The following is a 23,643-nucleotide window of genomic DNA, read 5'->3' as shown; positions in this document are numbered from 1 at the left end:
TGGCATCAGTCGACCGAAGGGTACCCTACGGCCAATTTATGGTCATCTGAACTTTTAGACATATCATGCAAAATGCATGCATTATTACAGACCAAATGATAAAAGCTTAAATACATTATACAAATAAAATCAAAATGTCTTCTTCTTAATCTTCTTTACTCTTTAATCTCCATGGAAAACCCCCTGATCATATGAGTTTTATGCATCATTGGCTTCCATTCTTAGTCCCCTTATGTGTGCGTTGAATTATAATATGTTCAATGACTAGGTACACACATAAGTAACTTGTGGTTTGTTATTATCAAAACCAAATATTAGACTCAAAAAGACAACATATTTTTTTATGACTCATCAGTTATTTTGTTTTCTCATATATTCTTTTAAAAATTAAAATAATAATAGAAAATTTTTTGTTACGTCGATGTCAATTGGTTGATAAAAAACAATAAGACTCAATAAACTATTTAATTTAATTTGAGAACCAATTTAGTCTTTTAAGTCACTTAATTAGTTTTGAAGACAATACACTAACTAATTTTTTCAAGCTAGTTTATTCAATAGGTGTCAAGTAAAAATATCATTTTGTTATAACTAAAATTAGTTTTTTTTTTCATATATGCTTAATGGTTCACAAATGATCGACTAATGAAATATTCATTTTATCAACAAAAGTAAACTTTAAGAAGTTATTTGATAATTTTTGAAAACATAAAAGGGTGTTGTGTCATTTTTAGAAAACTATTAGGTGTTGTTAAATTTTATCCTATTATTTTTATAATCTTAAATGTTGTATGTGAGCTCTGCATACTACTTTTACCATTTTACATGTTGTCTATATCCCATGCATTTGTAGAGTCTATTTGTTTGTATTATTATTATTATTATTATTGGTTTACATTCTTATTTCAATTTTTTTTTTATTGAAAAACAGCTAGACAAGTTAGCTTTTATTTATTTATTTAAAAAACACGTATTTATAATCTCATGTTTAGGGAGGATTTGAATTTGAATTTATATTGAATTTGATAAAATATAATATAAAATTATATTAAAATTTATCTAAATTTATTAAAGTTTAAATTTAATATTCGAAATTCACTCCCAAACGCAGTATAAACGTTTTTATAAGGACATAAAATTCTACCCTAATAATGCATTTGGAAGTATAGATTTGGAACCTTTAATTGAGTAGATTTGAATGTGTAGAAATTCAACTCTATTATGTGCATTATATGGAATATGGAAATTGGTGGGAGGGGTTGTTTGGGTGCAGGGCCAATCCAAATCGGAGTTGATCTCCGAAATCCCAGTAGGGCCAGGGCGGGGCCCAGCAAGGAACTGGCCCAATCATTGGATGCCATTGTCATAGTGACGAAAGCCTTGGCTAGGTTACAGAGCATGCATGGGCGTAGTAGTGGTTGATTCACATGGCCTACAGGTTACACCAAATGTAGTAATGAGATCAATGCTATCTGTCATGCCAAATGCCAACCCATTTATGATTAGGGTATTTGTGTTGGAAAATGGTTTCGGGGGTGATGCAATTTTCCTAGAATTAAAACAAGATGAAGCTTACTATATTTTTTTTCATTTTTTTTAAAGATCCGGAAGTCACTTATGTAGCGATCCCGTCATAAGTTTATTAATAATCATCACTTATGGAGGAAAAATACCAAAAAAACAAAAGGACACTTGAGGCTTACATAATAACCAATAAAACACTCAATGCATCAAACCAAACAAAAGAAGAAAACAAACCTATACTAATACAAAAAAAAAACCAACTAAACATATCTCATATAAATCGTAGTCATCTTAACCAATTTATACAAATCTTTGATAAAATCCACCAATATTCTTTCAAATTTTTTAAAGAGGACACTTCACTTCTTACATTTTCAAAAACTATCAAACAATCTCCTAAAGTTTAATATTATTGACCGATACTGAGTCGTTAATTATATATGAAAAAATTAATTTTCATCATAATAAAATGATATTTTAAAAATGAAACCTATTTATTATATTAACTTTTTTAAAAAAATTATCAATATAATGTCTTGAAAACTAATTGAGCTACGTAAAAACCTAATTGATTTTAAAATTAATTGGTCTATCCAATCCACTGGCTTTAGATCAACCAATTGACATCATCATAATAAAAAATTATTATTTTTAATTTTTAAAAATATATAAAAAATATAAAAAAATTTCTAATAAACCTTAAAAACACCTAATAATTATAATACCACAAAGTATTTACCACATCATAAAACAACTAAAGCATAGTTCAATATTTTTAAATTTTAGTAACTTATCAAACATAGAATTAAAAAAAAGATAAAATAAAATTTCAAAATTAATTCTTTATAAATTAAAATTATAAAACAAGATGTTAATTCTTCCATGTGTAAAGTATGAATGCTAAGTGGATTAGAGAAAGAAAATGTTTAATTGATTTACCATTGTCGGAGACAATTTACTTAATTTTTTTTGATTTTATTTAAATTATTATATTATTAAATATAATATTTAATCAAACGCAAAACCTAAGCCACAAATATTTAATTTTTGAGATGTTGAACATGTGTTTTGATGCAAAAATGAAAATAAAAATAAAGAAAATTAGTGTCTCACGGAAATTAACACCATAAGCATTCACACAATCATGTTAAGCTTCATTACATTCAATTGATAAGTCACTAAACAAACCAACAGGGCAAAAATTGGTAGCGTAGCAAAGCAACAAAACATCAAAGGATGAGAGAGAGAGAGAGAGGGGAACAATGGGAAATGGTTTGGGTACATGGTTGTCCCCCAAGCTGCCATCACAGACAAATGGGAGGGGACCCCATAAGCAAGCCAGCTCAGGTTAATTTTTCATTGGGATTATCAACCAAATTTAAGGATAAAAAGACACCCTAAGAAGAGAAAAAAAGAAAAGAAAAAGCAAAAGATAATCAATGGACAGATTAGTTAACAAAAAGTAAAATAAATTATAGGGCAAGATGAGGCAACTGGCTGTCAAACACAGTAAAAGTAAAATTAAAGTTTCGTCATCATCGGATAATTAAGATTAATTAAGCGTAAAACGAGAACGAGAATAGGTTAAGATAAAGTAATGCTTGTTCGTTTTTTTTAAGGTACGGTCGGGTTGAAGTATACAGGAAATTGACGAGGAAAAAAGAATTTACAAAATGCACATTGTGAAGTTTTTTGGTATATGTTATGGAAAATAAACAAAATATCTAAAGAAAAATAAAGAGTTTACCTGATCTGTGACCTAAGGAGAGAACATTGATCCGTAGATTTGGTACCACACTAGGGGGTTCGAATGACTTGTGGCTGGAGTTCCTATGTAATAAAAAAAAAAAAAAAAAAATTTTATATATATTTAGTTTTAAATTATTTAAAAATATTTAAGAAAAATTCGGGGAAACTTTATTTTCCCATTTGATATGTCATAAAAAATGTTAGATCATCCAGCGTTTTTTTTAAACAAAAGACGCTGGATGGTCTAGCGTGGCGCCTAAAAAATGTTGGACTGTTCAATGTTTTTTAAACAAATTTGTTTGAAAAAATGCTACATCAATTAGCGTTTTTTTGCTATGAAATTTAGCGAGGACTCTTGCTTTAATTGCTGCCCGTACCGGCAGCCGCCTGATTCAATTACTGTGGCGATGGAAGCCCAAGCGGAAGTTGTAGAGAAAGAGAAAGAGAACCCCTCTTAAACTCGTGGTAGGTCGTGCTTGAAGACTCTTCAAATCGACTCTCGTCGTGGACTGGCGATGACTATGGCACGAACATATTGCATTAATTAAAGTGGACATATTGCATTAATATAACACTAGAAAGTACAAATTCATTATCCAAGTTAGTTGTTTGTGAAAAAAATTAATCATGTAGCTCATTTTGTGTCATAAAATTAAAGTGATGCTCAAGAATTTAATTACCCATAAATATTAAAAATGAAAGGACTATACACTAATAGCGATTAATAATTATACCCTTCATGATGTATTTATGTGTGTATCCATCCAGTCTTAGTTCCATTAAATGTTTGTGTGATAATTTGATTTTATTACTATTATTGTTATTAATTTTAGAACTCTTTGTTGAGTATCGAACCTCAAATAATAAAAATCTTATCTTCCTCTTCACGGAATTTGTAAATATCTTAATTTTAAAAATGATTGTAAGTTTAATCAATTCAATAAACTAGCAAAAGATCGGTTTATTTTAATTATTTTTCTCCTTTTGGTTTTTAATTGACATGGGAACCACTGACTTAGATAACTAAAAGCCTATTTTTCATTTTGTAGCTTCTTTCTCTTGTAGATGAGTCAAAATATATTGTCAATGAAAAAAATATTTTCATAACTCATGGTTATAACTTCAATTTAACCATAGCACTAGAGTAACTTAAAAGAAAATTTTTTTTTGACAAAATTATTTTATTGATGGAAAAATCTTTTTGCGGATTCTTCACAATTTTATTAAATAATATTAAGTCATGTCTAGAATATCTAAATCAAAGAAAATGTTGAATACCAATGAGAGCTTAATTAAGAGTTTCATATTGGTAGAGGTGAGCATTTGGTCGGTTCGGTGAATTCGGTTAATTAATGGAATTAATTGAAAAATTTTGGTTAAAAAACCTCATTAACCGAATCGACCGAAATTCCATATTTAACCGAACTCAAAACCAACAGAACCAAATTTCGGTTAAATCGGTTAACCGATTTAATATTTTAATATATATAAAATATATATATTTAATATATATATTTAATATAAATAATATATAAAATTTTAATGTATATAATATATAAAAATAAATAATTTTTTTGTATATGTATAATATATAAAATATTTTAATATATGATATATGTAATTATTTATTATTAATTTATACTATTTGGTTAACTAAATTAACTGAACCCAGAAAATCGAACTGAAAATCGAAATTCAATAAAAATGAAAGCTGAACCAAACCGAATAAACTTTTAACCAAACTAAAGCGACCAAATTTACTCGGTTAATTCGGTTTTAACTGAATTATACTCACCGCTATACATTGATTAAAAGTTGAAGAAAATTCTTATTTATAGCGTTGGAACTTATCTCACTTATATGCAATCTTGAAATTATTTTAAAACTTGTTTGTGAAAAGAACAAAATATTAGATGAGGCGTTCAAATCAAATGATGTAAATACAGAAATAGGGATCAAATTAGTTCATCCTCTCGATTTTTGTTTGGTTAGATTAGATTTGTTGATTTTAGTTTATTTTAGTATTTTTATTTTTCCTATGCCTTTTTAGATTTGTTTCTTATTTAGTTTTGTTTGAATTTATAGTTCTATTTTGATTGGTTGTTGGTGTTGTTTTTGGGAGGCCTTTAATGTCTTTTTTTTTTTTTTTGCCTGTAATCTCCCAATACTTGTCATGTAATCACGGTATTGTTCCACCAAAAGTGGAGGTATATCAATAAATAATTGGAGGTACCGCCCTCATTTAGTTTTAAAAAAAAACAAGTTAAAGATAGAAAAGGAATAAGCTCAATTGAATTAACAATTATTTAAATCAATAGAAACAAGACTTGATTAGCTTGCATATAATTTTGGCAAAAATTTATTTTCATACTAAAAGCTATTATCTTCACTCTAAATATATATTCTTTAATCATGTGTTATGTATTTTTGTTAGAATAATAAACATGTATATATGTTATAGTTTTATATAAACATTGAATATGTATAATTGTATATAAGTTAAATATGTATCCTACTTAAATAAAATTAATTGTACAGCTCCAATGTATTTAATCAATGTATTGGTTCTTTGATTTAAAATATTAATAAATATTTTATTTTTTGAACATGAACGATTATTTATTATTTGACATAAATTACAAAATTTTAATTAATGTTAGTATATTATTAAATTAAACATAAATTATATTTTTTTATTTATAAATTATCCAACTTAATTTGATTTCAATAATCCACATTTGTCATTTCCATTATCTTGATTAAGTTTTATAATCAAAATGTCGGTTAGCCCTATTATTATTATTATTATTTTACTCCGAATAAAAAATTCACATTTTCTTTTGGTCCATTTGGCATCCGAAATTACAAAATTAGAAAGAAAAAGAAAAAAGCGGAAGGCAAAAAGGGCGCATTAGCGCCGTCATAATGCCAATTGGCAGCCGTCCAAAAAACGGCGATCGCTGGCGGTAGGAGCCAATGAATGCCACGTCAGAGTCGGCGGCGAGCTCACCCATGCCTTCTCCGGCGATAAGCAGGTACAGCTGGTGCTGTGTGGGTTGTGACAACGTGGTGACAGCCCGGAACCAGCTGTCTCCGGCCCCACCCACCCAAAAAATTTTCCCGGAAATCTCCCACGCAAAATTTTCTCTCCCACACTATACCTTTGACGGAATATATTTTGTTTTCCTCCTTAAGAACCCCAACCCCCATTGCCCATTTGCATATTTTCTCGTGCCGAGTTTCCTGCGAAAGGGTAGCCCCACTACCCCTAAACAAACACCGCCGTAACGTAACTTCACACACAGACAAACAGAGACTCAGGGCGAGTTAAAAACAGCAGAATCGGAATTGGTTCACTGCATTACCATAGATGTTTCCGGAGCTTCAGTGTTTTCTGATTTCAGTACTGTGAGAAACTAGAGAAGAAAGAAGAAGAAAAGGGTCAATGGATCCGTGCCCATTTGTTCGACTCAGCGTCGAATCGCTTGCTCTGAAGCTTCCACTCGCCACCAAGCCCGCCGGTTCCGCAGTCTACCCCACGACGACTCCCTGCTTCTGCAAACTCCACCTCAAGAGCTTTCCTACCCAAACAGCCCTTCTCCCCCTCTGCTCCGCCGGCGGCGATTCTCCCCCGGACTCCTCCACCTCCGCCGCCGGCTTTCACCTCGACCCCTCGGCCGTCCGCGGCCTTTCCAGCAAGCCCATCGCTCTCCAGGTCTCCGTATTCACGGGCCGCATGGGTCGCACTTGCGGGGTCAGCTGCGGCAAGCTTCTTGGCCGGGTCAACGTCAGCGTCGACCTAGCCGGCGCCCAGGCCCGGCCCAGCGTCTTCCATAACGGGTGGCTCAAGCTCGGGAACGAAGCGGACAAGCCCTCAGCCCGCCTCCACATGGTGGTCAGGTCCGAACCGGACCCCCGGTTCGTTTTCCAGTTCGGCGGCGATCCGGAGTGCAGCCCCGTGGTCTTCCAGATTCAGGGGAACATCCGGCAGCCGGTCTTCAGCTGCAAGTTCAGCGCTGACCGGAACTCGAGAACTCGGTGAGTTGTTCATACCCGGCGCATTCTAGTGCTTTACTCCTTATTTGTGCTAGCCTGCGCCAGATGGGCGTGGGTTAAGCAGGCCTATCGCTTTTCTTCCCCTATTTCTTTCATTCATTCATTCATGCTTAGTGAACGATTTTGTCATTGATTTTGTGGCCCCATTTTTGTTTCTGCTGATTTACGCATGTGAGTTGTCAGTTTCTGTAGCTGGTGACTAACATCATCACATGCCAAGTTGCTCTGCGCCTTTATATATTTTCCTTAATTTCTGTTTGTTCATGGTAAATACTAAATAGCATCAAACTTGAATACCCCCTAAAAAGAAAGGAAGGTATTTGGTTACCAATTTCAGAAATATGATATTGCATTTTCATATTGTAAGCCATTTTAGTCCTATTTAGCAATTCCTTGAGATCATCATGTCAATATCTGAGATGGAATGCTGACTGAATTGTTTCTTGTAATTTCGATACTCCATTTGGATATGTTTGAATTTGATTTGGTATGAAGATAAAGAAAAGCTTTGAACATTACCGACCATTTTGTCTTGGATTTCAATGTTCTGCTTCCCGAGCCCTTTCAGGACTGACTGATTGATCCGATGGTAGACTCTCCCTAAATTCCTACCTTCACCAGTTAATGGGACAGGCTTCGGACCCCTATCCAACAATAAACGAGCAATTTCTATATATTTTTCCCCCTCCTGTTGATGATACTTTTGTGAATGAGTACTAAAAGCCATTCGAAGCAACTTCTATGAGGGAGGCTCTTAGCTTGTAAATTCACCATTGTGGTTTCCTTTGCTCTGGTTTCATGATTTATCCTATAAACTTTTCAAGCCCATCTCTTTTTGTAATCAACATCACTAGTTGCTGATTTCAATTTCCAGTTCATGAAATTTTGTAGCAGTTTTTTGGATTAGAAGATGGGAGGGGAAAAAGGAGTCTGCATGTCCCTCAGCAGGGAAAATGTAAGCATTTCAAAGTTTCTCATTCAGTGTCAATGGGCTTGACATCGGACCTTGAATTAGAGTTATGTGGATTTGTACAAAATGCAATACAAAATTTTATTTAGTATTGTCCAAATTCGTAACAAATTTAAATTTAAAATCCGAAATCTATGCTCCCAAACACAACCTGAGTGCACCCATATTATCCCGTGTTGGCCACAATTTTGAGTTAAAGCAGTTACCTCCCCACCCTCCTCTCGACCACCCAAATCTTTAAATTTCATTTAAAAAATTTTTTTTTTTTTACTTTTTTTGGATTTCGTGTATTCAACCCACTCTGCTTGCTCCCTTCAGAGAATCTCAAATTGCTTGTGAACCTCTTTATATGACATTTCCTTATTTATTTTGCTTTAGCAAAATATTACTCCCCAATATATTATAATATATGTAACTAGAAATGGAGCTCAAACCAATGGTGAATTCCTGATGGTTGCATGCCCAGCTTAGTCAAACAGAAAATTTCAAATCCTTCTAACTGTCAAATTTTCAACTACCTTTGGATTCTCCCCCACCATGTGCAAAAGTATTCGTTTGCAGTTTTTGTGTTTTCTGGATTGGCATTGATATTCCTGTTTTGACTGATCTTATATTATTTAACAATGTTTTTAGGTAATTGTTATTTAATAGGTTTTTGATGCTCCTATTATTTAATAAAATTATGTTAAGATGAATCATGGATTTTGATGTTTACTTCTTGCTCTTCTTCTGTTAAACCAGTTCTATACCATCAGATTTCAACAACAGCAGTGCCAGCACCACCAATGGCAGAAGTTGGATGAGATCCTTTTCGGGGGAGAGAGAACGGCCTGGGAGGGAGCGGAAGGGGTGGATGATCATGATCTATGATCTCTCTGGTTCACCTGTCGCCGCTGCTTCTATGATCACTCCATTTGTCCCCTCCCCAGGCTCAGACCGTGTCTCCAGGTCAAACCCCGGTGCATGGCTCATTCTTCGCCCTAATGGATTCTCAGTTAGTAGCTGGAAGCCATGGGGCCGTCTCGAGGCATGGAGAGAGAGGGGACCGGTTGATGGCTTGGGATACAAGTTTGAACTTGTCACTGACACTGGCCCAACCAGCGGAATCCCCATTGCTGAAGGCACCATGAGTGTCAAAAAGGGTGGGCAGTTCTGCATTGACAGCAGGATCATCAAGGATTCTGCACAAGGGTTTGTGATGGGTTCAAGTGTTGAAGGTGAAGGAAAGGTGAGCAAGCCCGTGGTTCAAGTCGGCGTGCAGCACATAACGTGTATGGCTGATGCTGCCCTTTTTATTGCCCTTTCAGCTGCCATTGATCTTAGCATGGATTCTTGCAGGCTCTTCTCACACAAGCTCAGGAAGGAGCTTTGCCACGATGAACACGATTCCATCTCTTAAGCACTTACTGGGGTTATGCTTTTTGCAGTGAGAACCAGTGAGTTCTTGATCCTTGAGAAGTCTGAGGCTGCTGGTTTGAGCTATGAAGATATATGCTTCCCTTTTTTTCTTTCCCCACTTTTCTTTAACACACATTTTGCCCTATGACTTGGTTTGTGCCCATCTTGGTTGATGTTCTGTGATTTTACTCTTTCTGAGGTCCCAATTTCTTGCTGGGTTTGATTCTTTGATTTCTTTGGAGGTTTTGTCAAGCAGGTAAACATAGAGGGTTTTTCTTCATGTATGTTTTTCTTTTTTACTGTTTTTTTTTTGTGTAAAATTTTACAACATACAGAGTGAAAGAGAAAATGTACAGAAAGAAACACTGTTGGTTTCGGTTTTAGTTGTCTATTAGTTCCTCTTTTCATCAATGTACTTATTATCTTAATGCTGCTTTTGTTTTGCCCTAGTGGTTGAATCAAAATGCATGATATCATTCACAATAATTGATTTGCCAATTTGGGTTGTTAGCTGGATGTCAAGTTTAATTTTCCTCACTGGGCCCCTTGTGGGTCAGATCAGATTCTTTTTTGAAGGTCCAAAAGTGCGCCTACTGAGAACTGTTCTAAGGTTTTTTGGGTCTGTGGTGTACAATCATCTAGCTCATATAATTGAAATGGACAGTGCTTGTTTTGGTTTAAAAAGGCAATTGTGTTTAAACTTGTTTGCATTTTGACTTGATTTACACTCCCTCCCCTCCTCCCACTGGCCACTACCCTCGCCGTGTCTCTTTACCCAAAAGAAAAATGAAGGGCAAACAGTTTGCACGAAATAAACAGAACACAAAATAATTAGATAGTGATGAGGATGAAGTAAAGGTTGACAACCTGACATGATTCGCCTTAAAAAAATAATGAATAGTTAGATTGTTGGAGTGTTTCATCTCATATTGAGAACATGGAATTAAAAAGGAAAGAAGAAATACTTAAAATAGAAAGAAAGTTAGAAGAGAAGAGTTAGTAGAGAGTAGTTAAAGTTAGTTAGAAAAGATTAGTTATTAATTTATTTTGTTATTTTGATGTATTATAAATAGGATTCAAGTCTGATGTAAAAGTATGATTCATTCTCAATTCAATACTTCTTTCTTTGTCTTCTTTATTTTTCACCAAGTTCAGATTTTCAACACGGTGTCAGAGCCAATGCACGAGTAATAGCAGTAGTACACAAGCATTATTTCTCTGATTCTTGCAAAGCATACTTGCTTTCCTGCATGTAAACTTCATATCCTCTCCTCAATCAGATTAAAACCATACTTGCTTCCGCATACTTTCTTTCCTAATTTTTGTAATCTGCATTGCAAATTCTACTCGAGATTTTTTTTTTCCCTCTTGAGAATCCTACGTTTTCTTGCATTTTCTTGAATAAAATTCTTGAAAATGAGTTCTGGAAATTCTCCTCTTGTCATTCCATCTTCTATTAATCCTTCAGATGACTCATCGAGTCCATATTACTTACACCCAAGCGACAATCCTGGTGCTCTGTTAGTATCAGAAATCTTCAATGGAGAGAACTATGTTGCATGGAGTCGTTCGATAGTCATTGCATTGACAATTAAGAAAAAGGTACAATTTATAGATGGTTCGATTGTCTCTCCTTCTACTGACCACCTTGTTAAACACACAACATGGTTAAGGGCAAATAATTTGGTTCTTTCTTGGTTGATGAATTCTATTTCAAAAGAAATACGAAATAACTTGTTGTTTGTGGTATCTACTGTTGATCTTTGGAATGAGCTTAAAGCTAGATATCTCAGGAGTGATGGACCAAGGGTTTTCCATCTTGAAAAATATTTGAGTTGCATTAGTCAAGGTACTCTCTCTGTTACTGAATATTTCAGTACCTTTAAGCCTCTTTGGGACGAGTACATTAGCTATAGGCCATTTCCAACATGCATATGTGGCAAGATGGCAACGTGTACTTGCGAACTTTTCAACTTTCTACAAATCCGAATGCAATCTGATTATGTACTAAAATTCTTGGTGGGGTTGAATGATTCTTATGCCTCTATCAGAAGCCAATTGTTACTAATGGTTCCATTACCAAGCATGTCCAAGGTTTTCTCTCTACTGCTTCAAGAAGAAAGTCAGAGGCAACTTACAAATTTTGCTACATATAATGAGACTCGTGCTTTGATGGCAAAGCAATTCAATCAGCAAAATTACTAGCCAATTTCTTTCAAAGAAATATGCCCTACACTATACTCATTGTGGCTATAATGGTCACACAGTGGACAAATGTTTCAACTTCATGGTTATCCCCCTGGCTGGAATGGACCAAAAGGAAAAAGAAATGTTGCTTCTGCTCATGCTACCATTACAACTCCAGAGGTCTACAATCAAAATAGTAATGAACAAAAAAAATTTTGTTTCACTCTAGAGGAATTTAATAAACTAATAGCATTTGCCAATTTAGCACAGCAAAATTCTTCCAACTAGAATAATGTCCAACCAACTGTTAACCTTGTCTCCACCTCTCAATTTTTTGGTAAAATGCAATCTACACTTAAACCAATTTTATTTTCTTGTAATTCTGTTGCTTCTAAGCCAAATTCCAATTTATATTGGATTCTTGACACAGGTGCACCAGATCATATGATATGTTCACTGCTTTTAAATCATTCTACACCTAAACCAATTACTGCATCCATAAATCTTCCTAATGGTACTATAGTTCCAGCTACACATATTGGTATTGTACGTCTCTCAGATTCCTTATTTTTACATAATGTTTTGTGTGTTCCTCACTTTTCATTTAATCTACTATCTGTTTCCAAACTCACTAAACAATCTAATCTTTCTCTTACCTTTACTGCTTCTCATTGTCTTTTATAGGACTAGTCAATGGAGAAGATGATTGGGATTGCTCTTAAGAAAAAAGGACATTACCATTTGACTCAAGCTTCATCAAAAGCTAAAACATGCAATTCTTTTCAATTTAATTCTGTACCTTTTGCTTTATCTTCTACTCACAAACAACTAGATATATGGCATTGTCGTTTAGGCCATGTATCTAGTTCAAGATTACATTCCCTCAAACAGATTGACTCTGCTATCATTTTTTATTGTAAAAATGTTTGTCACATATGTCCTTTAGCAAAGCAAAGAAGGCTTCCTTTTTATGTATCACAAAGTAATTCTAATACAAGTTTCGATTTGATCCATTGTGACATATGGGGTCCTTTTGACACTACTTCTTATTCTGGTTTTAGATATTTTTTTAACTATAGTTGATGACTTCACAAGGTGTACTTGGGTATACATGATTAAAGCTAAATCAGAAGTGTCGTCTTTAATCAAAACTTTCTGCAAAATGATAGCAAACCAATTTTCTTCCTCTGTCAAAGCTATAAGGTCTGATAATGGACTAGAATTTTTACTCACAAAATTTTATAATAAATGGTATTTTGCATCAGAGAAGTTGTGTAGAAACTCCACAACAAAATGGTGTTGTGGAAAGAAAACATCAACATTTACTGAGCACTACTAGAGCCTTAATGTTTCAAGCAAGTCTACCATTAATTTTTTTGGAGTGACTGTGTGCTTATTGCAGAACACATAATCAATAGAATTCCCACTCCTCTACTTCAAAATAAAACTCCTTTTGAAAAGGTTTTTAACAAAACACCTAACCTTTCTCGTTTAAAAGTTTTTGGTTGCCTTTGCTTTGCATCCACTTTGACTAGTCACAGACAAAAAATTGATTCAAGAGCCACAAAGCATATATTTCAAGGATATCCTTCTGATATTAAGGGTTATAAACTCATGGATCTAAACACCAATAAGATATTTGTTTCTTGGAATGTCATATTCCATGAAACAATTTTTCATTTTCAAGTGTTACCACAAAATCCCGAAATTCATTCCTTTATGTTCCCTATTTCACAACCTTTTTCAAGTTCACCTTCTACCAGCTCATTCTTCAATTCATATCAAAATACAGAATCTGAATCACCTTATAATTATTCTACTATTTTTCCTGAACCTCATACATATGTTGAATCAGGCTCACCTACATTTCCCTCTCCACCCAATATGGATCCAACATCTGGTTCAACTGACCTAGAAGTCCTATAGCTCGGAAAATCAACCAGAATTAAAAGCAAACCTTCATATCTGTAGGACTATTATTGTGGTAATATCTCTTCATCTCGAAGTGCAACCCATGCATCTACTTCAACTGACTACTCTCCAACTACAGGTAATTTCTATTCTCTTCACCCTTTTCTTTCTACCAGTAGACTGTCCTCATCACATAAAGCTTTTTTAACCTCTATCAATAGCTCTCTAGAAACCAAAACATATCAATAAGCTTCTAGGCTACCTCAATGGCAAGCTGCCATGAAAAATGAAATTAATGCTTTGGAGTTGAATAAAACTTGGGAGCTTGTTGCTCTTCCTAAAACCAAAAAGACTATTGGTTGTAAATGGGTGTTCAAAGTGAAATATAAAGTTGATGGCACTATAGAAAGACATAAAGCTAGATTGGTGGCTAAAGGGTATACTCAGCATAAAGGCCTAGATTTCTTTGATACTTTTTCTCCTGTGGCCAAAATCACATCCATTCGATTATTACTTGTTGTAGCTGCAGTAAAACAATGGCATCTCCATCAACTAGATGTAAATAATGCATTTCTACATGGTGATCTACATGAAGAGGTATACATGGAATTGCCTCCTGGATTGGCTGTCCAAGGAGAACAGAAAGTTTGTAGACTTTTGAAGAGTCTCTATGGTTTAAAATAGGCTTCTAGGCAATGGTTTTCCAAGCTATCTGATGCTCTTATTTCCTATGGATTTGTTCAAGGTAATTTTGACTGTTCTCTGTTCATTAAGAAATCTGCCAGTTCCTTCATGGCCTTGTTAGTTTATGTGGATGATGTGCTCTTGGCAAGTGATAGCATTCAGGAAATTGAAAAGTTGAAGTCCTTTTTAGATGAAAAATTCACTATTAAAGACTTAGGACAACTGAAATACTTTTGGCTTGGAAGTTGCAAGGTCCAAAACTGGTATCTCTTTATGCCAACGAAAGTATATACCTGACATACTTGAAGACACTGGTTTAACTAGATCCAAACCTGCTGCTTTCCATATGGAATCTACCCTCAAATTATCAGCAAATGATAACAATTTATATGAAGATCCATCATGTTACCGAAGACTTATTAGAAAATTACTTTACTTAACTCTCACTAGGCCTAACTTTGCTTATTCTATACAAGTGTTCAGTCAGTTTTTAGCCAAACCTGCTGTCAGTCACCATCAAGTAGCCATTCGAGTATTGAGGTATCTAAAGGCTACTCCGAGGCAAGGTTTCTTCTTTCCATCCTCTTCAGATTTTCAATTAAAGGGTTTTTCCGATAGTGATTGGGTAGGCTATGTAGATACTCAAAGGAGTGTCACTGGTTTTGCAATTTTTCTTGGCAACTCATTGATTTCATGGAAATCAAAGAAACAAGTTACCATCAGTCGCTCATCTGCAGAGGCAGAGAATCAAGCCCTTGCTACTACAACATGTAAAATTCAATGGCTTTGGTATGCCTTACACGACCTAGATATCAATCATTCACAGTCAACTTTACTATATACTGACAGTAAGTCAGCAATGTCCATAGCCACAAATCCCATTTAGCATAAGAGAATGAAGCATATTAGATTGATTGCGATCTTATTAGAGAAAAATTGCAGCAGCATGTTATTAAACTTTTCCATATTCCATCGAGATTGCAGCTCCAGACATTTTTACAAAGCCCCTCGGCTCTCTATCTTTTCATCATAATCTTCACAAGATGAACATCATTAACATCCATGTTCATCTTGAGGGGGAGTGTTGGAGCGTTCCATCTTATATTGAGAATATGGAATTAAAAAGGAAAGAAGAAAGACTTAAAATAGAAAGAAAGTTAGAAGAGAAGAGTTAGCATAGAGTAGTTAAAGTTAGTTAGAAAAGATTAGTTATTAGTTTATTTTGTTATTTTGATGTATTATAAATAGAATTCAAGTCTGATGTAACATTATGATTCATTCTCAATTCAATATATCTCTCTTTGTCTTTTCTGTTTTTCACGAAGTTCAAACTTTTAACACAGATGAAGCAAAGAGTTAGAGATGGTGTTGTGCAAATGAATGTGCAGCGAAAATAAATAATTTTACAATGTAGCAACCAATAGTAAACAGAAAAATATAATTACGTAAATTATATGAAAGTAATAAAACAATGACACAAAAAATTACGTGGTTCGGTAATGCCTACATCCACTGAAGCAAACGACAGTAAATTTTTCACTATATTATGTAAAAAAGATAAGGAGTACGACATACAATATATATATATATATATATATATATATATATATTGTTGATTTATGTGTAATCCCAAGAGGGGGGGTGAATTGGGTATTTTAAAAATTCTTTGAAACTTATTTACCACTTAGTCCGTATGGCTAAATTTAACCAATTACTTATCAAGTTCATGTGAGATTATTCAACAAACATACATGCAATGTAAATAATGAAGTGCGTTGCGAAAATTAAAAGGATAAGGGAAAAGAGAATGCAAACACAATTTTTACGACGTTCAGCCAACTCAGCCTACGTCGTCGCCTTGAGCAACCCACTCAAGGATTTCACTATAATCCTTGCTCCTTAAATTGGGACAGAACTTCCTTTACAATCCGCTGCTTACAAGAGGTACAACTTCCTCCTACTCCGCTGCTTACAAGAGATACAGCTTTCTCCTCAAACCCGGTTCACAACCCGAACCGTGATTACAATAAAATCTGTAAAAGACTCAAAGTTGCTTCCAACAAAAGCTAGTGAGTACAATTTGAAAATCCTAATACATAATCATATGATGAAACTTGAAGCTCGGAATGTATGAAACGATACAATCGTTTATGAATGAATATGCTTCAATACGCAATTTCCCTTTTTACCAAAACTCCCAAGTAATGATATAATTAAAAACTTTGGAGAAAATTTGGGTTCTAGTTCACTTTGCGAAAATGCATGAATATCTAATGTGAACTTATGCAAAAAATTCTGTCTTGAATATTAGATCAATCAAAATCAACAACTTTCTTTCAAATATTCAATCACACAATGATCTTTATAATATGCAAATATATATATATATATATATATATATATATATATATATATATATAATATGATTTCCAAAGATCAAAAATTGAATATAAAGTTTTCCAAAAAATATCCCTCAATAAAATAAACAATTATGAACACTAAGGATAGTTAATCAAGTGGTTTTAAGATATCTAAAATATAGAGCCTGAATACACATTTGAATCAAAGCTGGTTAACCTATGGCAAGAAATCTTTCTTGAGTAGTGATCTTATTTAAATAGTATATAAATAAATACACTCAAGATCAATCACTCAGCTTATGTTCAATAACTGATTTTGAGATGAAAAGTTCTTTGGAAGATATATATATCAACAAGCAAATCAGTATATATGAACAGCTCTTATGAGAATAAATATTAACGTGCAGATTGATTTACCAAACCTGTTGGCTTTATGGGAAGTCAGCAGTCAACCCTATTGCGAGGGATCGTAGCAGTGGGCCCCAGCTTGACAGTGCTTGGCATGCCAGCCCGTCGGCACCCCTGCTTAGAATTGGTGCAGCCCCTCATGTCCACCCGATGCTTAGTGCGGGGCTCTGCGTTGCCGTTTAAAGGAAAAAGTTGTGCCCCTTCTACCACCAATTGGTTTTAGAAGAACCGGTAGTGCTTGATCCTGACAAGTGGTATCAGAGCGAGGTCACGGGTTCGAGCGCTCCCAGGGTAGCTGTTGGGGGGGTGATTGTTGGCTTTATGGGAAGTTAGCAGTCAACCCTGTTGCGAGGGATCGTAGCAGTGGGCCCCAGCTCGACAATGCTTGGCGTGCCAGCCCGTCGGCACCCCTGCTTAGAATTGGTGCAGCCCCTCATGTCCACCCGATGCTTAGTGCGGGGCTCTGCGCTGCTGTTTAAAGGAAAAAGTTGTGCCCCTTGTTATCTTGTTTTGATGCTAACAAACGAGTGAAATTTAATGTATTTTTGTGAGTAATGATATTTCAGGGTTCATATATATGAAAGTAAGGTCAAAGTGCCCACAATGATCAAATATGATGGAAGTAAGGTCAAAGTGCTCACAAGAATCAAATGAAGCTTAAATGAGCCAAGACATGAATTACTTGTTGAAGAACATGAGGACATGAATAAGTTGTTGAAAGTCAAGGCATATTAAAGTCAAAAGATCCAAAGAAAGGCAAAGTAAGAAAGATTAAAGAATATGGAAGCTTGAAGAAAAGATGGATTCAATCCAAGGACAAAGCATGAAGACTCAAGAACTTAGAATGTTAATATTTTAGAAGTCTCATGTAAGTGCTTTAATGTTTAAAATATCATTTGAAATATTTTGAAGCTCTTAGGTTAACTTATTAGACCTAGATACTTTTTAAAATACCTGAATAATATTTTTATAAGGTCAAAAATTATTTTAAAAAGATTAGAATCATTTTTAGAATAAAGAGCACCAAAAAGAGTTTTTTTCCCAAATGCTGTTAGTTTTTATATGGCTGCATTGAGGTGAATTTTTCTCTATCAAACACTCATTATTGTAAAGATTGGTAAACATGAAAGTTATATAATTTTATCTTATCTTTCTTTTGACACCAAGAACACCAAATTTAGAGTTATACAAAAAAAGTTATGTCCAAAATACTGAAACGGGGTCACTGCTGTCAGAATTTAAAAACTGTTCAACGGGCAAATTTTTAAAATTTTAATGTTTTAAATTATAGCCGTTTGAACCTTAAATATTCTAATAAATAGGAAAATTCTTTAAGGAAACTTTTGCAAGTTTTAAAGCCTATAAATACATGGTTTTTCAAAACAAAAACAAAATGCTAAGAATTGAAAAATCTGTTTTGAGGAGCTAAAAGTACTCTTGTTCTTCCTAAGTTCTCTTGCTCACTCATTGAAAAATTCTTTTGCTGAGAATTCTGAAGTGCTGATCCTTCTTCCTTTGAATTCCTACTGCTAATCCTCTTCTAAGAAGGATATTAGTGAATTGTACACTTGAGCTTCATTCTATTTCCTATTGATATTTTACATTTAAGTATATAGTGCTGAAATTGTACTAAGTTGCTCTTTGAGAGAGTATACTTGTACGCAGATTTTATCTTATGTTTCTTGTAGTTCATTGACGTTCCAAGGTGTTTGGATCGTTGGCTAAGCAAGGGGATATTGCTTAGAGAGGCGGACTCTAGCTTATGTAAGGAGTGACCGAACGAGGGAATATCGTTTGGAGAAGGCAGGTTCTAGCCTTAACCAAGGAATGTTGTAATCGGTTTTGTTCCACCCGTCAACGGAACAGGTTAAGTGAATCCTTTGGTGGTTTTCCAAAGGTGAGGACGTAGGCTGGGTATAAGCCGAACCTCGTAAAAATCTCCGTCTCACTCTCTCTTTCCCTATTCTTTATTTTCAGTTCATATACAATTGCGTGGATGATTTAAATATCTAAATTATACATACTACGCATATTTGGAAATCAAGTAAACTTAAAATCTAATTTTGATTTGGGTTGCGGAAACTGAAAGGGAGTACGTTGGTTACACCATATCTTGCGGAAACCATACCGGAGTACGTTACTTGGTTAACACCCCAAAGATAAATTTACCAAGAGTTTATTTGAATTCTAAATATTTGGAAAGAGTGATTGGAGTTATTTATACAGGGTTTTACTTCAGTAAGCATAAATTATAATTCATAATCACAGGGCTTATATAAATAAACAAACAAACTATCTCAAGATTTTATATTACCAAAGTGCTGAATACTTTATATCTTGGTTTGAAGATTGTGTTTAATTGATTGGATAAAAGAACTATGTTCTTGATTGATTAAGGAATTAAAAAAACAAGTCAAGAATTGGTTAAAAGGAATAAAAGAAGTTTAAGGTATTTTAAAAGGAATCAAAAGAAATTTTTAGAATCCAATTCACCCCCCCTCTTGGGAAGCTATTCCTAATTTCAAAACCTCAATACCAAAAGGAGTGCACAATGATTGCTAGATTGTCTTTTGAAAATCTAGGTAGCCTTAGCTTAGATTCGACGTAAGAACTTTTAAATCCCAATATAAAGTTTCAGCAGTGTGTTCAAGTTGAGCTCAACGTGCAATCTCCTCAAGCGAATGTCATAGGTTTGTTCTCCTCTATTCTTAATGATCTTAGCTAACGTACTAGGGTTGGGATGTTCAATATATAGGTGTCTTACCCTTAGAATCAATCTCAACCGTTGGATCAAAAAATATCTTGCAAGTTCTCTCATTAAAAATTAGATTTCTAAGTTTTCCCGCAAGTTCAGATGATTGAGATCAATGGCCCGGATGACTGAAGTTCCTTAAAGCTTTGAAAAATTAACCTAGACACAGGGTCAGACGACTGAAGTTTGGGATTTAGAAGACTGAAGTATTTGGTTCAGATGACTGAAGTCTAGGTTCAGTCTTTTGAGATGCTTCTGCCAGGTTCTATGTTTCACCATAAATTCTTAAGGTGACTGAACTTACTCTTCTGTCTTCTAAAGTGGCAACTTTAGGCGATTGACTGCTGAGTTCAGTCGTCTGAAGTTCCTCTTTCCTAAAATTTTTCTTTAAACTTTGAAAAACTGCTTTGCTCTCTTTCTTGGCTCTTTTATAAAAATATTTTTTAGGATTTTCAAAATATTTTTAAGTCTATGAAAGTCCCTTAATGATGTTCATGAAATGCATGAGTCCTAAGGTCATTCTAGATTATGATTTGAGCCTCAAATTAAATCATATGAAAATGTAAATACATGAGTTCTAAGTATCCATTCCCATGACGCTCTTGAACTTGTTGCTTGCATGTCATTCTTGTACTCTTTGAGTTCCATGGATCTTGCCAAGTTGTGTAAGCTTTACACTTCATAGCTTCCATGACTTGTTATCCTTCTGTGCATGCTTAATATAGTTCATGTTCACAATCTCAATGCACAGATCAAATATCAAGTGATTTGTCATTATCAAAACAAGATTGGACTCATAGAGTTAACATATATATATATAACCCTTTCAGAGGTTTTCCCTTCGAAATCAAACCTATACAACTTTCCAATTCAAAATTTAAAAACCAGCACTGTATAATCAAGCCAAATCATCGACAGTTTCATACATATCATCACTGGTTTAACGTTGAGACCAAACAGTCGATAAAGCAATCGATTTTTTTCTTTTGAACTTGAAACCATCGAGCAAAACCATCGATGGTTTCAGACAAATCGTTGATGGTTTAATCTTGAGAACAAATCGTCGATGCAACTCTCTAAAATCGTTGACTATTTCTTGTACACCAATTTCTTTGTTTTCCACCATGTTTTCTTTGTACATGCATTCCACTCAACATATGAGTCATATATTACAACAATCTCCATCTTGATGAATATACACCCCTTAGGAGACAACCAAAAACATAACCCGTTGCTCTACCTGCGACAATAGGTTGGGATTGCCTACCATCTAGCAACTGGAGACATTAAGTAAGTCTAAGAAATGCTTGAACTTATCCATGGTAACATGTTTTGTAAATATATCTACTAGATTCTCAGAAGTGTGAACTTTCTTAAGCACAAGTTCACCTAATCCCGAATTCTGTGAAACCTCACATCTATGTGTTTGGTTCTCACATAATACACTTGGTTCTTCGCAAAATAAATGATATTATGACTAACACAAAGCGGCTGAACTCCACTTGACTGAATGCCCAATTCCTTTACTAAACTTGTAAGCCACAATGCTTCCTTTGCAGCTTTGACGATTGTCATATATTCCGACTGAGTTGTAGATAATGCAACCAGAGACTGTACCATGCACCTCCAACATATAGGTCCTACCACAAGGGTGAACACATACCATATTGTAGACCTCCTATTATCTAGGTCCGCTGCGTAGTCTGCATCTACAAATCGCACAACTAACGGATCACTCTATTGCCTGTCGAACATGATGCCATAGTGTTAAGTACCCTGCAAGTATATGAAAATCCCCTTGACTGCATCCCAATGCTGTCTACCCAAATTTGAAAGAAATTTATTCACCACACCGACAACTTGTGTCAAATACAGTCTTGTACATACCATTACATACATTAAACATCCCATTGTATTAGCATAGGGTACCTTTGACATGTCACGAATATCATCACTTGTCTTTGGGCACTGGGCGGTAGACAATTTAAAATGATTCACCAATGGTGTACTTACCGATTTTGCATTAACCATGCTAAACCTCTCCAACACCTTCTCCACATAGCTGCCTTGGGATAACCACAATCTCCCTGTAGCTCTATCCCTGTGAATCTCCATCCTAAGAATCTTCTTGGCTGTATCTAAATCTTTCATGTCAAACTCTTTAATCAACAAAGTTTTCAACTGATTTACCTCAGTTATATCTATCGCAGTAATTAGCATGTCATTAACATAAAGCAACAAAAAAAAGAAGAAAAGAGAACCATCATCAAGACTCTTAACATACATGCAACAATCATATTCACACCTCTTGTAGCCTATCTGGATCATGTATAAGTCAAAACGTTTGTACCACTGCCTTGGAGACTGCTTCAGCCCATAAAGTGACTTCTTTAGTTTACAAACCAAGTGTTCCTCTCCAGGTTGACTTAACCCTTCAAGTCGTACCATGTAAATTAGCTCCTCCAAAACACCATGGAGAAACTTTGTCTTTACATCCATTTGCTCCAAATGCATATCGTAATGCGCCACCAATCCCAACACTACATTGATGGATGTGTGTCTGACTACAGGGGAGAAGATTTCATCATAATCAACTCCTTTCTTTTGCGAGTAACCCTTTGCTACTAACCGAGCCTTGAAATTAATTTAGGCCCAAGTTCTTGTACAATTTTTCAGATACATCAAAGAGCCGATAGAACTTAAATATGGTAATTTAGGCCCAAGTAATTCATCCCCCTCATCACGAGGTCGAAATGGATCCCTCTTAACATAAAGTGATCAGACCATCATTGGAGATCCCAAGGGATGAACTTTGTCTATATAAAATTGCCTTAATATCTTTTCGGTATATTTAGATTAATGAATAAGAATTCTGCCATTTACATGTTCAATCTGTAGGTCAAGACAATATTTTGTCTTTTCTAAATCTTTCATCTCAAATTCCACCATTAAATAATTAGTAGCTTTAGTAAGCTCTTCAGAAGTCCCAACTAAATTCAAATCATCAACAGAAATAACAATTATAGCAAATCCGGATTTTGATCTTTTAATAAAAATGGATGGACAATTTGGATCATTTATGAATCTTTATTTCACAGGGTACTCACTTAATCGATTGTACCACATGCGTCGAGATTGCTTTAATCCATATAAAGAATGTTGAAGTTTAATTAAATATAAATTTTTGGGTTTTACTTTAGGCAATTTAAATCCTTCAAGGATTTTCATATAAATTTCACTATCCAACGATCCATATAGGTATGTTGTTACTACGTCCATAAGACGTATGCTCAATCGTTCAGTGACTACTAGCCTAATTAAGAATTTGAAAGTGATTCCATCCATTACGGGAGAATACGTTTCCTTATAATCAATTCTGAGTTTCTGCAAGAAACCTTGTGTCACAAGCCTTGCTTTATATCGAGTAATTTCATTATTTTCATTTCGCTTGCGTACAAATACCCATTTGTATCCAACGAGTTGGACATCTTCTAGTGTCTGGACTACAGGTCCAAAAACTTTTCTTTTTGATAAAGAATTTAATTCTGATGTGATAGTCTCTTTCCATTTTAGCCAATCACTTCTATATCAATATTCATTAACAAATTTGGGTTCAGGATTCTCATTACTTCTGGTAATGTCAG

At 34.6% G+C, this 23,643-nt stretch overlaps 1 protein-coding gene across 1 annotated transcript; it reads left to right on the top strand.

Moving 5' to 3' along the window:
- Positions 1–6,203: 6,203 nt before the first annotated feature.
- On the top strand, positions 6,204–10,195 carry LOC131157097 (uncharacterized). The gene is made up of 2 exons (XM_058110983.1): positions 6,204–7,311; positions 9,041–10,195. The coding sequence occupies exons 1-2, from the start codon at positions 6,719–6,721 to the stop codon at positions 9,696–9,698; spliced, it is 1,251 nt and encodes a 416-aa protein (XP_057966966.1). The 5' UTR covers positions 6,204–6,718; the 3' UTR covers positions 9,699–10,195.
- Positions 10,196–23,643: the final 13,448 nt, after the last annotated feature.

The sequence above is a fragment of the Malania oleifera genome, chromosome 6 (genome assembly GCF_029873635.1).
Source record: "Malania oleifera isolate guangnan ecotype guangnan chromosome 6, ASM2987363v1, whole genome shotgun sequence".
Classification (NCBI taxonomy): domain Eukaryota; kingdom Viridiplantae; phylum Streptophyta; class Magnoliopsida; order Santalales; family Ximeniaceae; genus Malania; species Malania oleifera.
Note: the sequence above shows the minus strand (reverse complement) of the source record. Positions and strands in the feature narration are given on the sequence as shown.